This window comes from Hemibagrus wyckioides, linkage group LG05 (genome assembly GCF_019097595.1).
Source record: "Hemibagrus wyckioides isolate EC202008001 linkage group LG05, SWU_Hwy_1.0, whole genome shotgun sequence".
Classification (NCBI taxonomy): Eukaryota; Metazoa; Chordata; class Actinopteri; order Siluriformes; family Bagridae; genus Hemibagrus; species Hemibagrus wyckioides.
In genome coordinates, this window is record NC_080714.1 from 22,689,738 (window position 1) to 22,708,450 (window position 18,713).

At 38.8% G+C, this 18,713-nt stretch overlaps 2 protein-coding genes across 3 annotated transcripts; one reads left to right on the top strand and one right to left on the bottom strand.

Moving 5' to 3' along the window:
* The first annotated feature begins 29 nt into the window (after positions 1-29).
* On the top strand, positions 30-6,210 carry dimt1l (DIM1 dimethyladenosine transferase 1-like (S. cerevisiae)). Its single transcript, XM_058390658.1, has 12 exons — positions 30-199; positions 352-425; positions 1,299-1,385; positions 1,469-1,530; positions 1,611-1,704; positions 1,790-1,839; positions 1,965-2,088; positions 2,651-2,743; positions 4,058-4,122; positions 4,207-4,270; positions 4,417-4,523; positions 4,633-6,210. Exons 1-12 carry the CDS (start codon positions 142-144, stop codon positions 4,673-4,675), a joined length of 921 nt encoding a protein of 306 aa, XP_058246641.1. The 5' UTR covers positions 30-141; the 3' UTR covers positions 4,676-6,210.
* Positions 3,725-18,103, bottom strand: kif2a (kinesin family member 2a). 2 transcript variants are annotated; one of them, XM_058390652.1, is made up of 21 exons: positions 17,892-18,103; positions 14,303-14,397; positions 12,939-13,061; positions 12,653-12,707; positions 12,442-12,564; positions 11,896-11,996; positions 11,499-11,594; positions 11,266-11,320; positions 10,916-11,078; positions 10,739-10,829; positions 10,486-10,549; positions 10,266-10,357; positions 9,920-10,062; positions 9,589-9,793; positions 9,306-9,416; positions 9,138-9,205; positions 8,821-8,901; positions 7,902-8,052; positions 7,619-7,720; positions 7,227-7,362; positions 3,725-6,732 (listed from the first exon to the last, which is right to left on the bottom strand). In XM_058390652.1, the coding sequence occupies exons 1-21, from the start codon at positions 17,950-17,952 to the stop codon at positions 6,647-6,649; spliced, it is 2,202 nt and encodes a 733-aa protein (XP_058246635.1). In that variant the 5' UTR covers positions 17,953-18,103; the 3' UTR covers positions 3,725-6,646. The 2 variants fall into 2 exon arrangements, with proteins under 2 accessions (XP_058246635.1, XP_058246636.1); XM_058390653.1 differs by lacking the exon at positions 8,821-8,901 and having other exon boundaries at positions 17,892-18,102.
* Positions 18,104-18,713: the final 610 nt, after the last annotated feature.

Here is an 18,713-nt window from a genome sequence, read left to right on the forward strand (position 1 = left end):
GACTACAAGCAGCTCGAGGAAACACATGAAGAAATCCCAAATTTCCTCTCTGACGTAGTTCCGTCGATACACACACGTGCTGTGAGCTGATATTCTGGGTGAAAACCGTACCAGATCTCCGGATTTAATCGACTCACCAAAATGCCTAAAGTTAAAGCGGAGAAGAAAACCCGACAACACCAAGAGGTGAAGAGTCAAGGTCAGTGCACGTGGGGCTAGTTTACTGCTGGTCATCTAGAGCTGTGTAGCATGTCAGTCAGCTGTTTGTGTCTCAGCTGAGATGTGTTGTGTGTCATCAGATCTGTGATTTGTCTACTGGTGTTTGGAAAAGAAATCATCTTTGTGTTTCAGGAATCATGTTCAACACTGGTATTGGACAGCATATCCTGAAAAATCCCTTGGTGGTTAATGGCATTATTGAGAAGGTAACCTCTCTCTCTCTCTCTCTCTCTCTCATAACATTATGACCACCTGCCTAATATTGTGTTGCCTGACCCGTCATGCACTGTGTATTCTGACACCTTTCTATCAGAACCAGCATGAACTTCTTCAGCAATTTGAGCAACAGTAGCCTGTCTATTGGATCAGATCACACGGGCATGCTCCCCGCATGCATCAATGAGACTTGGCCATCCATGACCCTGTCGCCAGTTCACCTCTGTTACTTTCTTGGACCACTTTTGATAGATACTGACCACTGCAGACCGGGAACACCCCACAAGTGCTGCAGTTTTGGAGATGCTCTGATCCAGTCGTCTAGCCATCACAATTTGGCCCTTGTCAAACTCGCTCAAATCCTTACGCTTGTCCATTTTTCCTCCTTCTAACACATCGACTTTGAGGACAAAATGTTCACTTGCTGCCTAATATATCACACCCAGTAACAGGTGCCATGATGAGGAGATCATCAGAGTTATTCACTTCACCTCTCAGTGCTCATAATGTTATGCCTGATCGGTGTATAATGTTTATTCACACTTCCAGCGTTATCACACACCATGTCATCATCATTATCTAATGCTTTCTGGAACATAGTGGTTAGTTTTCTTTAAGCTGATTTGTAAAATAAATGTCTAGGTCTCTAAAGGCCAAAGGATGAACAGCACATTATCAGATATGCTCAACTTCTGTATTGGCATCTCATAGTACTACTTATTCCTAGCTTCCCTTAATCATCTATCGTAGTTGTGCCGTTAAAACAGATTTGTTTAGAGTAACCAATGTAAGTAAATGGCTGTTTACATTGAACATGTTTATACAGTGTATATCATATATGTTTGTTGATTGTGTATCATCAGGCAGCCTTGAGACCTACAGATGTGGTCCTGGAGGTCGGACCTGGAACTGGAAACATGACCGTGAAGCTTCTGGAAAAGGCCAAAAAAGTAGCTATGCTTTAATAGCTTTTGTTTTTATACTTGATTGTAAACAAGAACATAACCCACAACATACTTCCTGTCATTTAAAGGTAGTAGCGTGTGAGCTGGACACCAGGCTTGTAGCTGAACTTCAGAAACGAGTGCAGTGCACGTGAGTGATTGAGATAAATGAAGCATTTGATTGGCTTTCTTTGTGGCTAAATAATCCAGTCTTAAACCAAACGTTTACAGGCCAATGCAGACAAAGCTTCAGATTTTGGTTGGTGACGTTTTGAAGACCGAACTGCCGTTCTTTGACGTGTGTGTAGCAAATTTACCCTATCAGGTAACAATCCAGAAGTGTAATTTTTGTTAACTTAATACGAAAGGATCTCTTTTACATTTTAACAGCAATATAACACACTTTGCAGATATCATCACCATTTGTCTTCAAGCTTCTTCTTCACAGACCTTTCTTCAGGTATGAAGTTTATAGTCAAATATTTAACTGTCCAGTTTCTAAAATATGTCCAATCTAAGAATCTCACGGTTATCATAACTTACCTGTTTGGTGTAATTAATTTGGTGTGTGTGTGTGTGAGACAGATGTGCAGTGCTGATGTTCCAGAGGGAGTTTGCTATGCGGTTGGTGGCGAAGCCTGGAGATAAACTCTACTGCAGACTATCTATCAACACGCAACTACTGGCCAGAGTGGACCACCTCATGAAGGTTAGGCATCTCCACAGCTCACAGTGGACAGTGATTACAAGCCTTTATATCACAAAAAAGTCTGTCATAACATTGGACTTGCTACAGAAATGTACATGTGATGTGTTGGGGTAATTAATTCAGGTTCAAGACCCTGTCGTTATTTACCTGTTGATATAGATTTAACCAGTGAAATTTCTTTTTAATCCACAATGTTGTTGAATTAGCAAATTATAATTTTCCATAATTTCAGTAGTGACTATAGTTCCCACTACAGGGTTATTACAGGTTAACCTTTAAGGGAGGGGAGGGCTTTGCAGTTTCTTGGCCATTGTTTTTTAGTTGTCTTATTAATGCCAAGTAAGGCTGTTCAGCATCAACTGTAACTATAAATGGATAAAACACACTCTACAATAAATGACACATGTTAGCCGTGGTAAATTCCTATGGCATAAAATGAATAAAACACTTTGGGTCATGATGATATTGGAAAATTACTTTAGGGTTGTATGTAAACAGCATGCAGCTGATATCATGCAATCCATGAACAGAATGGTGACATGACACTGCTTTCTTATTTCAGGTTGGAAAAAACAATTTCAGACCTCCTCCTAAAGTGGAATCTAGTGTGGTCAGGATAGAACCGAAAAATCCACCGCCACCCATCAATTTTCAGGTTTGTTTAGCTTATTTGCATATGCCTTGTTTCACTGTTAACAAGACAAATATTCTTCACAAAAAGGACGCAATTTACCTCTGATTAGTGCTTAATTACTATAGTAAAAATACTGGCATGAACCCAAGCCAGAAGGACGGTGTGTGTAAATATGATGCCGCTAGAGATATGCTCCATGCACAGTAATAAGTAAATATTTTAGTGTCACTCCCACTGTTCAGTTCGATATTCTTTATGATGGTTTACCAAGATACACTACATTGCCAAAAGTTTTGGGACGTCTGCCTTTACATGCACATGAATGTAATATGGACTTGCCCAGCCCTTTGTAACTATAACAGCTTTAACTCTTCTGGGAAGGCTTTCCACAAGGTTTAGGAGTGTGTTTATGGGAAATTTTGACCAGTCCAGTAGAAGTGCATTTGTGAGGTCAGGCACTGATGTTGGACGAGAAGGCCTGGCATGTAGTCTCCGCGCTAATTCATCCCAAAGGAGTTCCATAGGGTTGAGGTCAGGACTCTGTGCAGGTCAGTCAAGTTCCTCCACACCAAACTCACTCATCCCATGTCTTTATGGACCTTGCTTTGTGCACTGGTGTGCACAGTCATGTTGGAACAGGAAGGGGTCATCCCCAAACTGTTCCCACAAAATTGGGAGCATGAAATTGTCCAAAATGTCTTGGTATGCTGAAGCATTAAGAGTTCCTTTTACTGGAACTAAAGGGCCAAACACAACCCATGAAAAACACCCGAATTCATTTATTTGGAAGGGTGTCCCAAAACTTTTGGCAACATAAGTGTAATTCAAGTGAGAATATCTCACGGATCTTTACAACCTTTAATGTAACTATAAATGGTTAAGAAGCGTTTCTTCATAGATGATAACACCACTTTTGGCATTGTAGTGTAGTTTGTATGACAGAATGCCTACAGCCAAGATTCTTTATACATAGATATGTCAGAAATGAGCAGAGACATAGGAGGCAGGCCTTGATGTATTTTATTATAATGAATAATGTAGCAAATGTTCCAGTTTCTCACATTATATAGAGCTACAGAATATTTTCCCCCATGTAAACAGGTTCCTTTGCTCTAATTGTAAAAGGCAACCACTCCCAATATAAGCAAAACACATGTACAGGACTGATGTAAACTTCATCTCTAATCATTCACACACAATCGCTTTTAGATTCAGTTGCACCCGGGTTATTGTACAACACGCACTATTCATCGAATCGGTGCATCTTGTTATTTAACACTGAATATGAATTTTAGGTTCTATGTATTATCTATTCAAATTTATTTATACTCGTAGGAATGGGATGGTCTTGTCAGAATTGCATTTGTAAGAAAGAACAAAACTCTGAACGCAGCCTTCAAGTAAGTATTTATTTCAGTTTAACGACTTCTGTACCTAAAAACAAACATTTTCAGCTCTATCTTGTATTTTTCCCTCACCCCAAGATCTACTGCTGTTGAGCAGCTTTTGGAGAAGAACTACAGAATTCACTGCTCCATGCACAACATAGTAAGTTCCTCCTACTGTTCATCAGAATATTCTTTATGATAGATTATCTAAAATCGCTTGTATGCTCTGTGGTGCTGTTGTTTACATTTTGGCACATTTGGTGTCAGATATTTGATTGTGGGCCATTCTAATCGTATATTAACTAGGAAGTACCACAGGACTTCAGCATTACCCAGAAAATTGAGAGCGTTCTACAGGAAGCTGAATTTAGTGAAAAACGGGCACGATCGATGGACATAGATGACTTCATGGTGTACGTGAATATACTTTGCAAATACATTTTTCACTGCAGCTAATCTTGATATGACGAATAATTACATTCCTCTGCTTAAAATTGCTTCTTGTTACTTTCTCATCCTCAGACTACTTCATGCATTCAACTCTGCTGGGATCCACTTTTCATGAAGCTCAAATGCAGGATATCTGGACCATATATTCATATTGATATCGCATCTTAATTATAGTGTGCCTTTGGCTTGGATGTTAATCTCAAGGTGCTATAACATTATGCTAGAATGTTCAATAACAAACCAGATTTTTCACTGAGATTTTTTAAGCACGTTGTGGTCAAAAGATCTTGAAACAGTAGTAAACTTGAAATAGGTTATTACACCTCTGTTACCTCTATAAAAGAGGAAAGCTGGCACATGGAACCTTCGCACCTCGAAAGTAAGGCCATTTAACAGGCTGCAGTAGGACTAATGTGTTGGTTCCTTTCTGTGGTTCCTGTACTAAAGGCACCTTCTAGAAATAAACCCTATGTGTTTGTAAGATCGATATAATGCTTTATATGAATATCCCAGGAAAATCATGTGTTGTACATAAATATTTTAATGACTTCGTTAGCATTTCCATCAACTTCTCAATACCTTTACTAATATGTGTTGGTACCAAAGGTACAATTTAAAATACTGGCTAATGCTGCTGTTGTCTTTGTTTAGATAATATACACGGAATAAGATTTGTGTTTATTATTTTAGCTAAAGGTTTCCATACCGAATATAAAAATCTTGCTTTCAATGAAGCAAACTCTTCAGGGTGAGAGTACTCCTGCTTCTCTCAAACAAACATACAACATATGCAAGTCACTTCATTAATTGTATAGCCTTATATTAGTTTTTGTCTCTCCAACTACCTGGTCCTAAAGTCGTCTCTCTAGTGCCTGGCTTAAGTGAAGTTGGGTGATCTGTCTTCCTGCACTGTCCCACTTTCCTGAGGCTTTACAAAGACAAGAAAAGCAGCAACACCATCTACACTGCAAACTCTACCAACATAACGTTCTTATCAAATTGGACTATATTCAGCCACCGGAGTCTAGTGCCAACAGTGAAAAGATCAGCTATAGCAACATGGTCTGATCCATATGTCTGTCTATAGCATCATACATCTTTTTTTTGTCCTGAAAAGTAGTGTTTTGAGCAACATGTTTTCCAGATACCAGCCAAGATAGAGTTAATATACAATGAAGCATTCTGCAGCTGGCCAAAAAGAGCCACAGCACAGAGTAAAAAATGAGTACGAGGACAATGCCCTAGTAAAACCAGAAACAACAAAATTCATTATTGACAAAATACAGCTCTACTCCCACTCCAGAGCAGCAGTAACCTCATTGAGATCATTAATTTAGACAATTTAAGTTGAACAGTATAACTGAAACAAACACTAAAAGGACATTACGAACCCCCCGAAAGGAGATAATGGAGTAATACGACTTTAGTGGGGTCCAACATGAGAAACAGGGTTATATAAAGTGCAGATGGGCCTGGTCTGCCATGCTGGTAACAGAGAATGGGGTACAGGTTATTAAAAGCACATGCATTCGGTTTAGATCAGCTTCAAAAAATGAAGGTGGTAAAGACCCTAAAATGTAGGACAATGTAGTTAACAGCCATTAACTAAACTTTAAAAAAGTAAATAAATACAAATACACAGAAAAGAAATCTATTTCCCAAGTCTACTGCAGAGATCACTTCAGCAATTTTCTAACAAACAAAACAAATCCCACTTGCTTACACGAATGGCTGTGCTTCTACAGCTGTCTTAAGGCACATGCTGATCTTCAAAATGTTATTCAGTGTAGTTTTGTGTGAGATGTTTAATTAGTAGATGGGCACAATTGCAGCTTCTGCCAGACATTCCTTGAAGATCAGCAGTCCACTTAAAGCAGTGCAGTACATCAATGCAATGATCTAAATGTTTTGTATATTTCACATGTTGGCCAAAGAAAGAGACATTCAAATTCTGAGTAACTCTGCTGGACACTAGCAGGTTGTCTAGCACAGACACACGTTACGGTTATTTGGTATTTGCTGAAACTGCTGTAACTCTGCCAAGTGTCTAGCTGTCATGCTTGTGCCTGTGACCTTAGTTCCAAGTCTACAGAGCCCGAGGCCTCTTGGGATTGATTTGCTTGCTGGCTTGTTCTTCTTCCTGCAGGGCTGAGCGAAACGACCTCACTTTATCTACCAAAAGAAAGAGTAGACAATATTACACAATTTCATAATAAAAACAGACTTTAAAACATTTATTTTTAAATAATGGTAATGTCCACATTAGTTAAAGCCCTCAGCAACACAGTGGACACCACCAATATAAAACATAAAAACATTTGACCGGACTGATCTAGGAAAAAAGTGTCTAGTGGTGATTCTAATACTCTAATAATCGTGCTTAACCGACATCTGATTGTTCGGGTGGACTGATGTTGCGTTTGAGACTCAGTTATTATATTACACATACTATATATAATTATCTACTCTGTATGATGTGTGCACCCACAAGACCAAGAGAATCCTAATTAGAAAAAGAAAAAGAAAAAGAAAAAAATCACAGATTTAGGTTTACTGGGGCTTTAGCTATTTAATCAGAAATCTGGGTATTTGTGAAAATCTTCAGTTTGAAATAGATGTGATTAATGCCTATGGGTAAGCAAAAAAGATTTCAGGATGAGGGCTACCTCTGAGCTCAATCAGGACATCGATCTTCTGGTCGAGGATTTGCTCCAGCTGGGAGGAGTAGGAGTCTACGTCATAATCCACCTCCTCCGTCATCTCCAGCAGAACCTTTTCATCCTCCAGCCACCTAATTGACTCCTGGACCAAACGGCACACACCCACCATTACACACATGAATGATAAAAACTTTCATTTAATTAAAGAAAAATAAATTCTTAATTGAAATAATCAGTAAAACAAAAACATTTATTGTTCACACATGTAAACCATCAGAACAACAATCATAATCTTTCAAGATTTTTTTTCATAACCCAACACAAATTTCACATTGCATATATTAATATGAAAAAAAAAATTTAGCCTGCAGAATAAACTCGTACTGTAAATATGTCACCTGAAACACTGCTCGGTGGTCCTCCAGGACCTGCTCCTCCATCTCCACCAGCTGGGACACCACCTCATGGAATGTGAAGAGCTGAGGAGACACTTCCTCTTCCTAAGAAAACATCAGACAAGTCTTTAAAATAACAGACCCCCTTCACTTCAATTTACTGACAGCATCCAAATGCACAAAAAACAAAACTTCATCTTTGGGATTGGATGATCCAAAACTGCTGAAGATATATATTTGATTTTATATTGCTTTCTGACTAAGAAATCTTTAGTCTGTTTCATACATTCTGTTCACAGAGCAGCTTGAGGTCATCTCTTTGAGGGGAGTTGCTTAGCTCCCACTCATCCTCCATGATGTCCAGCTGGTTGATGGCGTTAATGTTGGGTCGGACTCCTTCGGCCATTGTGTTCGGGTCTACGGTCAGCTCCTTTACTCTGTGTGAACAGGAGAGAGCGTGCTCAAATTCATCAGCAGGGGGCATACTAGTGTGAATAAGACCAGTCACGAAAAAAGGGGCTGCACTGGTCTTGATTTGTAACTGAAATATAGACGTCTTAAATAATAATGTGTTAATGGCCAGATACCTCTGTAAGCAGTAATAGTTTTAATAGTTAACGTCCTTTGCCCTTGAATGCTTAAATAGAATAAAATGAATGAATAGAATGGTAAAACATATTCTGACAAATGAATATACCAGGCCTTGTGACGAATGGCAACATGTTAAAAGCAAGTGGTAGTATTTACTATAGAAATCTAATATGCATCAAGATGCTTAAACAATCATTTTGTAATTGTAGTGAGACACACTAATTTGAAATCTAATCTAGCCCCAAGGTGCCTAGAGGTTCCTATTATTCACCTAATGGTGTCATTAAATCTGATCCTTTATTACTGCACACAACAAAGGCACACATGCCCAGGGTTAGAAAGTGAAATGAAAAGCAGATTAATAACAGGTGGGAGACTGATGAAAAATATTCACCAAGCACACCACTCAAAATGAGACAGAGAAGCAGCATTAGTCTATACTCTAATGGGAGGCCGTGCATGTTATCTATGAATATAACTAAGCGTGAAGGTGTAAGCTTCTTTCTCATGCATCATGGGTCAAAACCAGCCAAGGAGATGCAAACAAAAATTTAACACTGCGTATCTGCTTCTATGGCAGATGGAAAGCGGGATAAATAATCTTGTGCTCATACTCGCAAGTGGGAGAGAGCCCAGAGCGACTTCCTCCCTGAGAAAATGGGATGTCTGAGGGACTAATCCCAAACTCCTTTACTCTGGAGCAGCAAGGAATAAGCAAGAAAAGACAAGTAAAGAGAGAAAGAGAAATAGGAGTAAAAGGAAGAATCAGGACAACACTGTTTGCCCTGCACATAAAATATGTCACTAATAAGCAATTCATTATTTATTGCATTATAAATAACAGTTCCCTTTGTTGTATTTTATAAATAAATTAAAGATAAAACCCAAGAAATACTTTACCTACAGAAAACCAAAGAGACTTCATTTTTACCTGTTGGCATATCGTAGTGTATTCAGAGTGTTTTCACAGGAAGCCATTCCAGGAGAGATGGTGGCAATCTGATCATGAAAAATAAATGATAATCAGAGCTGTCCATAATTAAACCAGGATTCACTTCGTTTTTTTTTTTTTTAATTAAAAATGGCAGTGGCTATTTACCATGCATGTTCGAGAGTTCTCTCCGATGAACGAGTCTCTGAGGACCTGTGTAAGTTTGCTGGCTCGGAACGGCGTGTGTGGTTTGTTCCGCCCCAGGGCTCTAATACACTCCTTGATGATAACAAAATACCAGATGTTTTTGGATGTATTTCAATACTTAACTATTAATTTACTATTAAATACCAGGAAATACACAATTTATTAATCATTCATAATTGATCAATATAAATGATCTGACTTTCATGAAAACAGGTTCAGATTGTTGATGTAAATTTATTCGCACCTTTAGTGCAAGTAGGCTCTTGTTGATCTCTGCTCCTTCCAGTCGTGTCTGCCGGTCAGCGCTGGACGTATCGGCACCACGCTCATTCCCTGCCAGGTCAATCAATGAAAACTTGCCGTGCATCTTACCCTTCCTGCGCAGAATGATCTGGAAGACAGCATGGCTACGGGACGAGTGAGCATTGGCAGAAGTCTGTCCTGATGTTCTGTGGATCAAGAGGTGAGAAATTTCTGCAGTTATAGTAAATAAGGAAAACAATGTACATACATATATTATATAAACACAGCATATTTATTACATTAGAGAGCATTTCATACTGATATATAATTACCTGCAGCTGTTTCCAACCTCAATGAGCTTGAGGACATCTTCAGTGCACCTGACCTCTCTCTCCTGCAGCCCAACAACCTGAACCTGCTGTTTCCCGTCCTCCAGTACACGCAGCTTTGCTTTACGGTTCAGCAAATCAAACACCTGGACACAGCACCAAAATCTACAAGTAAGCAACCTGGGCCAGATAAAGTACTTAAAGAATAAGTAAGGCATCTCTGAATGCATTAGCACTCTATGGTGATTTTCCGCAACCGATAACCCTTTATAACTACTAAACAATTGCTTTACAAACATCTAAAGCACTGATTTCTGGGTTGATGACCAGCAGGGTTTGAGTCACTTGCCTTTCCACTGTAAATTTCAAAGAACGTTGCGTAGACCTGAAGATCCAATTTCTTGTAGTTGGGTTTCTTCAGCATGAGAAAAACATCTCGAGCTGCATGGAGCAAGAGAAAGAGAACAAACGGTTTTTAAAGAGTTTTAAAGCTAGTAAAAAATGTACCATCTTTAAGTTAATAACTGCGTTAAACCCCTCAAAATAGCTGCAAATTTGTAAACACTTACCAGCTAACGCATAGATTCCTTTTGAACAATCCTGATTCTTTCCTGAAAAATCTCCACCCATAGTCTGAAAAACCAAAAGACATCAATGTGAACTTTATGTTCAGGGATAAGTGCGGCTATAAGCAATAACATATAACAATAACAAGCAAGAGTTATAAGCAATAACCTGCACTACAATTACGACTTAACTGAAATAAGCATTTATTCTATGTCTATTCATATAATACTTATTTGAAAAAGAAAAAGTTCTCACGTGCGTTTTTCCACTTCCAGTTTGGCCGTATGCGAAGCATGTCGCCATTCCTCTCTCAAAGATGGTTTCCACCAAAGGTCTTGCTGTAAACCTGCACAGTACCACTTCTTAATTTACATTTCCACCCCAGACAACAACAACTACTCTCATCACTAGTGGATTATAAATAAGACAAACCTGTAAACCATTTCATTTGTTGTACTGTCGTCAAAGGCATAATCAAAACGAAAGGTTTGATTCTCTAGGTAACGGGTGAGGTCCACTTTCTGCTTAGGCTCATGGACCATCACAACATCTTTACTTGGGACGGTTATCACATCCAGCTCCTTTGCGGCGAGTTCTACAACACAGCAGTGACACGTCCTTTAACACCACAGTTCACCACAAACACACTCAGTGATTATTTTATGCCATTTAGGTTAGAAATTCCTATTAAAAGGGAATTAAAATGCTTATTAGTAGTCTTCAGAATGGGTTCAATTCCTTTGAGCCTAATATGCAAGAAAATAAACAAAAGTCTGTTTTACCTTTTTTGTTAAGAGGACGCTTCCTCACACAAACACATATTCGGTGTTCTTCAATCTGTCAACATTACATGTCTCTTTACTGTTACAGCTACAGCACCACAGGTTTATTTTAAAATTGTTCTTATAAATCAGCACACAAAAGTTTCACAAATGATCAGGCATCCATGGCAAGAGAAGTGGCAAGAGAATATATAAATATATATGAATATATAAATACATCAACTCATACTCACTAAATCAGCAGTGGTTAATGGTCTGTAATCCAGGCTTGCCCTAAAGTCTCTGATCATCTGCAGTATTTCATAGTTGGGGACTGTCGTGTCCACTTCCTTTAAAACAAATAGATCATTAAAATGAGACAAAAGTTATAATTATAGGAACTAAAGTACCTTTACTCTTAAAATAAAACCAGCTCCTTCAATTCAATGCACAAAATTAATAATGGCAGTTATGAAGGAAATTGCAAACTAGTCTTTAAGATAAATAATACATCATGCTGACAACACAGGCTAAGGTTAAATTTGGGCTTTTATGTGAGTGTGTAATATTCAGACTGCTACATCGACAAAGGACAATAATCGAAGCAATATTAGATTAAAGGATTCTGAAAGTCATGGGCATGGCGCTGACCTGTGCTCTCTTCTCCCTTAGCTCTTGCTGCTGCAATCGCCGCCTCTCTCTCTTCTCCTGCAGTTTCTCCACCTCTTTAACACAGTTGGACTTCCTCCTCGCTGCCAAACATCATGACAATACAGTCAGACAATCCTGACTACACAATAGCGTCATTCACTTCCTTTGTAAAAGGATCTTTTCCTCTTCTCTCTCTGTCCCTCTGCGTTTATTTAATGTACAACTGCTAAAGACTAAATACCAATTTAGGTGAATAGCTGGACAGAAATGCTCTATTAATTCATATAATTCAGTGTGTGACTATCACTACCAGCTAGGAGGAAAAGCAGAGCCCTGCAGAGCTGTAAAATCTAATGTTTAGAAAAGATGCAAAAAATTATGATTGGAGAAATAAATACAGAAAATCCCCCTTAGGTCAGTCTGTAACCAGAGCTGTGTGTCAGAAACATTACAAAAACACATGAAGTAACAGTAAGATCAACTCCACTGGGGGTTATTACTGTTCATCAGAATAGAGTGCTATTTTAATCAAAGGTGTGTTATTACCATTCTGCTGCTGCTGTTGGCTCTGCTGTGTTTGGGACTGTATAGGTTGGGCTGGTTGCTGAGCAGGTGGAGGGAGGGCTGACTCCGGTTGCTGCTGGCCAGGGCGCGCCCGTGTTGATCCAACTGACAGCGCAACACACACACATTTCTTTTAATTGTCACAATTAATACACTACTGTAATTATCCTGAGAGCCACATGGCCAATCATACCTCTATTGTCTCTGGACGGAATCTCAGCCCTTCCAGGAGCTATAGTCCTTCGATTCTGCACAGCAGTTTCAGTTAGGAATGCAAAAAGCTTTTTATACTAAAATGTAAGAAGCATTCTCTCCATATTCTCTTCCAAACTATATAATGCACAGGTTGGAGAAAATGCCAGCGAATGTATTATTAGAAAGAACAAAACGCAAGCACTTTCGTTCAAGCTGCGACATGATGCTAAATATTAAAGGTAAGTCTGATCTTTATGCTGAATCTTCGGATGGTTTGTACAAACCTTGGGGATCTTGTTAACCTTCACGGAGGTAGGTGTGGGAGGAGGTGGTGTTACAGGGCTCAGAGAAATCTCCTCTTCAGGAGCAACATCTGGGTTTAGTGAAAATATACTTTCTAGATCAATCTGTTTGAAAAGAGTAAACACATGCAATGTTCAAAAGTTATACATTTCACATATTCTCATGAATTGAAAAATCAATTCATTATTGCTTTCAAATGAGTTTAATGTTGGATATGCAGCACAAATTATTCCATGTTTACATGTACTTCAGGTTCCCCCTTTTCATTGTTAAATGCATACGTGATTTTGCCCTCTCGTCAAGCCTGTATCAAAAATATACATTCCCTCTTGCCATATCGCTCGGTGTCTAAAAAAATATAATAGTAATAATCTATATGTATAAAGATCTAAACAATCTTGTTTTCAAACCAAAGGCCAGCTGCAGATCCATTGCACTCAATATGCACTGTAAATCACTTTAAATCAAGGTACCTGCTATATATATATTTATATTAATATATATAAATAAATAATAGGGTGTATTATATAATGTAAATACCTTCTAAGGAGAAAAAAATGAATTGTCTGTAGCACAAGAAACAACATACAAGGATTATTTTTATTATCAGACATTGTGATCTTGATAATTCACCAATTAATTCTACAAATCCGTTGTTTATTTTGGTCAGATATTTACCCCTTCCTACCCACTAACTACCAAATGGGGAAGGTGGCTGCTTCCTTCACTGGCATTAGTCAGAGCAACTTGCACATACACAAGCTTACAGAGAAGCTCCCAGCTGACTAGTATCCCTCTAACCATCAGGGCTATGAGTAATGCTACCCTTCCCATTCGGGGAACTGGGAAATTATGCTCTCTTTCGGATTCAAACTTATTTTCTGACAACAGAGTAAATTCTTTTTTTATTGAGCTGCTTATCGATTATTATAAAAAGCAACCATTTGAAAGATGGCCAAGACGTATCGTATGACTAAAGAAGCAAATAAGCCCTTTATATGGAAGTCATTTTAAGCTGAATTATTATGGCTTCAAAGCACAGCAAAGTCTTGTCTTTCCTAAATCTGTAAAAGTCTCCAAATTGAGAGAATGACTCCAGGATCTCTCCTATTTGAAAATTCTAATGAGCACTTGGATCTCTTGGAACCATTTTTTTTTTATTTATTTCACAGAGTTTCAAGTTTCAGTTTATTGTATACAAGAAAATGGCATCAGTGCTTACTGAGCACAATGCCCACTTTTGTGCAGTGCAGCTTGTTGCCCTCATCCTGCCTCTGAACACTGGCACTGTTCTCACATACATCTCTGAGTGTTCCAAGCTTAATAACAAGACCTTCACGCTTACCTCTTTTCCTTTCGTGTCTCCGTTTTCTATCCACTCCACAGTAACACTTTCGTTATCTTCATTTAAAGATGTTACCATGGCCTGGTGTATTCGCCCTGTAATAAAACAAAACTAACTTTGACATATGTAGAGAATGTTGCAAAACAACTAACTCTCTATACAGCCCCTAACAACAAGTATGCCATTTTTGGCTCTTTATGATCAGCCAAGACTGATCACAAATAAAAGAAACAACAGGAAATACACAGCTCCTGTTCTGCAGGACATTTCAGAAGTTGTACAAGTCACTACTGTTATGTTTCAGCAGACTAGAGAGAGGAAACAGTCATGGCTGTTATCTATTATTTAAAGCCATCTCGCCCACTCCGTGCAATTATTTAATAGCAGCAATAACGGTACAATAACAGTTTCCACAACGTCTTGAAAAAGCATCAGTCGGATTTATCACATAGTAGTACAAAGCCTAACAACAAAATAATATAAACCGAGGTACAAGATGCTTACACCGCATAGCTACAATTTTGTAAAACATTGTGTAAAATCATATGCCCATAGTATACTTTTTCTAGTGCTTACGGTGTGATCTCTCCAGTAAGACTCGAGTCTTTTCAAGCTGCCTTTGTCTTGTTAGCATTTGTTTATTTTAAAGGGCATGTCATTATTGAACAAGACAACACACATCATACAGAAACTTCATAAGACTGAATCATGTGTAACGTTATAAGAACTTTCTTTCATCAGACAAAAGACACTTAGATACTGGACAAACAGTGATGAATATCAAGACAGTAATATATGGCTGCATCACAACAAAGTGCCTGACAATATACTGAGAAAATCACAAGGATCATTAGTACATTGACCACCTCCATTTTACTCCCAACCATGAAGTCAAAATCTCCATATTACCATCTTGAAAAATGCAATAAATGTGTATTGCAAAAATGCTTTCAAGTATTGTGATATGATTTATTCATTCATCTTTAATAGCAGCTTTATCACAGTCCGGATCAGGAGCCTATCCCATCAACACCACATGAAAGGTGTAAACACATGCTTTTTCAAATATATTCTTTGCATCAGTCACAAATACTCCTACATAAACCCAGCAAAAATAATAATACTTTTCTGCACCGGTCAATGGGATCTCTCAGTTACTGGCAAAATTATAAAGTATATTTTATTAACCAAACAACAACATGACAAACTGGCTGCTACTCCACATTATCAGATCTAATCTAATAATAATTTGTGAAAAATAAAAACACAAAGTGGCATGCTGTTACGAGAAAACACATTATAGGCAATTCATCTATGAAGAAACACTTCTTAACCATTTATAGTTACATTAAAGGTTGTAAAGATCCGTGAGATGTTCTCACTCGAGTTACACTTATGCTGCCAAAAGTTTTGGGACACCCTTCCAAATAAATGAATTCAGGTGTTTTTCATGGGTTGGGCTCGGCCCTTTAGTTCCAGTGAAAGGAACTCTTGATGCTTCAGCATACCAAGACATTTTGGACAATTTCATGCTCCTAACTTTATGGGAACAGTTTGGGTATAGCCCCTTCCTGTTCCAACATGACTGTGCACCAGTGCACAAAGCAAGGTCCATAAAGACATGGGATGAGTGAGTTTGGTGTGGAGGAACTTCACAGTCTCCTGACCTTAACCCGATAGAACAGCCCTTCTCGTCCAACATCAGTGCCTGATCTCACAAATGCGCTTCTAGTGGAATGGTCAAAAATTCCCATAAACACACCCCTAAACCTTGTGGAAATCCTTCCCAGAAAAGTTGAAGCTGTTATAGTTACAAAGGGCGGGCCAACTCCATATTAAATTCATGCGCATGAAAAGGCAGACGTCCCAGATTTGGCCTGGCTCACAGTCTCCGCTCTAATTCATCCATGTCTTTATGGACCTTGCTTTGTGCACTGGTGTGCAGTCATGTTGGAACAGGAAGGGGTCATCCCCAAACTTTTCCCACAAAGTTGGGATCATGAAATTGTCCAAAATGTCTTGGTATGCTGAAGCATTAAAGAAGTTTCTTTCATTTGAACTAAGGAGCCAAGCCCAACCCCTGAACCTAATGATTTGGAGGGGTGTCCCAAAACTTTTGGCAATATAATGTATATCGGCTATAAACAGTCATTCCCTCTCCAATCTCTCTCTTCTCCTTTAAGAAGTTAATAAGACAAAAAAAATCATCAATAATGCAACTTGTCATGTTACAGAGAAACACACAATATGGAAAGTGCTCCAACCTGAAGACTTTCCAGTGGTGGAAAACATGCTGACTGTTTCAGTGCAAAGACCTCGTGACTCCAGAAATGACGTCCATAATTGTTAAACAAAAAACTAGTGGAACTAGCGCATTGAAACAGATCTGTTCATTAAATTACAGCAGTCTCTACAGTCTGAGCTGCTCAGCTCTATAAATATTGCTGATACAGGCTTCGTGCACTGCAGTAATTTTTCTAAATCTACCATGTGTGAAGGTGTCTCTGTTTGAACTCTTAACATCAGTCATCTTTTAGACATCTATTCTCCATGTCCTGATGTTATCTGGGTAGATAACATATTTGAAGTTTTTTTTTGTATGGTATACAATGAGAAATTTCCACAAAGTGTTATCTTGAGTCAAGAAGGCTTTTCAGTGGCTGAATACTAAATATGATGTGATATTTTAGTCATATTGTGCATTTTGTACCTACATAGTGAGCATATAAACTGACAAGGAAGCCATTTGGCCTAGCATTGTTCATGAATTATTCCTGTGCCATGGGGTTGACAGTAATACCATATGGTAATCAGGTTGTAATGAATTAACCAGAGGTGGTGAATTATTGCCTTGATTAAGACACCCAGGAACTGAAACTGGACTAATTTTACTACGTGTTGGGGAATGTTTGTGTTTTTTGCTTATTAAACCCCTACACATGAAGAACTTCAGTCATCATTCATCAGGCTAGATCGATTAAAAAAATGACTAACGTAAGATTAAAAAAGAGCGCAATATATATATAAAATATTACAACCTACAACCTAGGTTACACGAGTTAGTAGCTGTCTAGCGAGGTAACGCCTAACCACTGACAGGAAAGGGCTAGACAGAGCTTAGTAACAGAACCAAACTAGCTCTAGTTCTCTGTGCTAAATTATTAACCCTGGCACTCAGAAATTTAAAAGGTGTTAAATATCTTATTTGTCGGAATCTATAGGGGAGAAAAGTTTTTTGTTAACCATAATACATGTTATGCCTTTTCAACGCTAGGTAGACTTGACTCTAAGTAAACGGACCGGCTAGTTAGCTTAGCTCATTTTTAGCTTAGCAACCGTTGCTGTGTTGACTGCGCTAGGTATGTAGGTCGTTAGCTTAGCTACCCAGCAACAGGGATGCACTGCACTGCACTGGCTTACCAAAAAAAAAAACTAGCTGCCACTAGGTCACGTTAAAGGCTTGCCGGGTTGCTAATGCTAGCATTACTAGCGCTGCTCTTAGTCAGTGCTGGCTAAGCGAAGCAAAGAATGACTAAACGGTAACAGCTAGTTACACAGCTAAAGAAAAGAACTTAACTAGTAAACTCACCGTCACTCCTCTTTATCTCCACATATACCCCCACGACTATTCTGCCGAAGTTTACCGCCATGGTTCCTCGGGGACAGGCACGAACGAGCGAGCGAGCGAGAGAGCGCGAGAAATAAACCGGTGTTTTTGTTTGAAATGTTCACATTTGTTCCGTGTTGCCCAAACGCGGGAAGGCGGCCAGCGGCAGGAATAAAAGAGGCAAAGTGCCAGTGCGCATGCGCGTGCCGCTCAACTTCGCTATGACGCTATGCCTGGAGCGGGGTGGGTACTGAACGGTACTGAACTGTGCTGAACTGATCTGTACTGAACTGATCTGTACTGATCTGATATGTATTGAACTGAACTGTACTGATCTGTACTGAACTGATCTGTACTGTACTGATCTGTACTGAACTGATCTGTATTGAACTGAACTGTACTGAACTGATCTGTACTGAACTGATCTGTATTGAACTGAACTGTACTGATCTGTACTGTACTGATCTGTACTGAACTGATCTGTACTGTACTGATCTGTACTGAACTGATCTGTACTGAACTGATCTGTATTGAACTGAACTGTACTGATCTGTACTGAACTGATCTGTACTGTACTGATCTGTATTGAACTGATCTGTACTGTACTGATCTGTACTGAACTGATCTGTATTGTACTGATCTATATTGAACTGATCTGTACTGAACTGATCTGTATTGAACTGAACTGATCTATATTGAACTGAACTGTACTGATCTGTACTGAACTGATCTGTACTGAACTGATCTATATTGAACTGAACTGTACTGATCTGTACTGTACTGATCTGTATTGAACTGATCTGT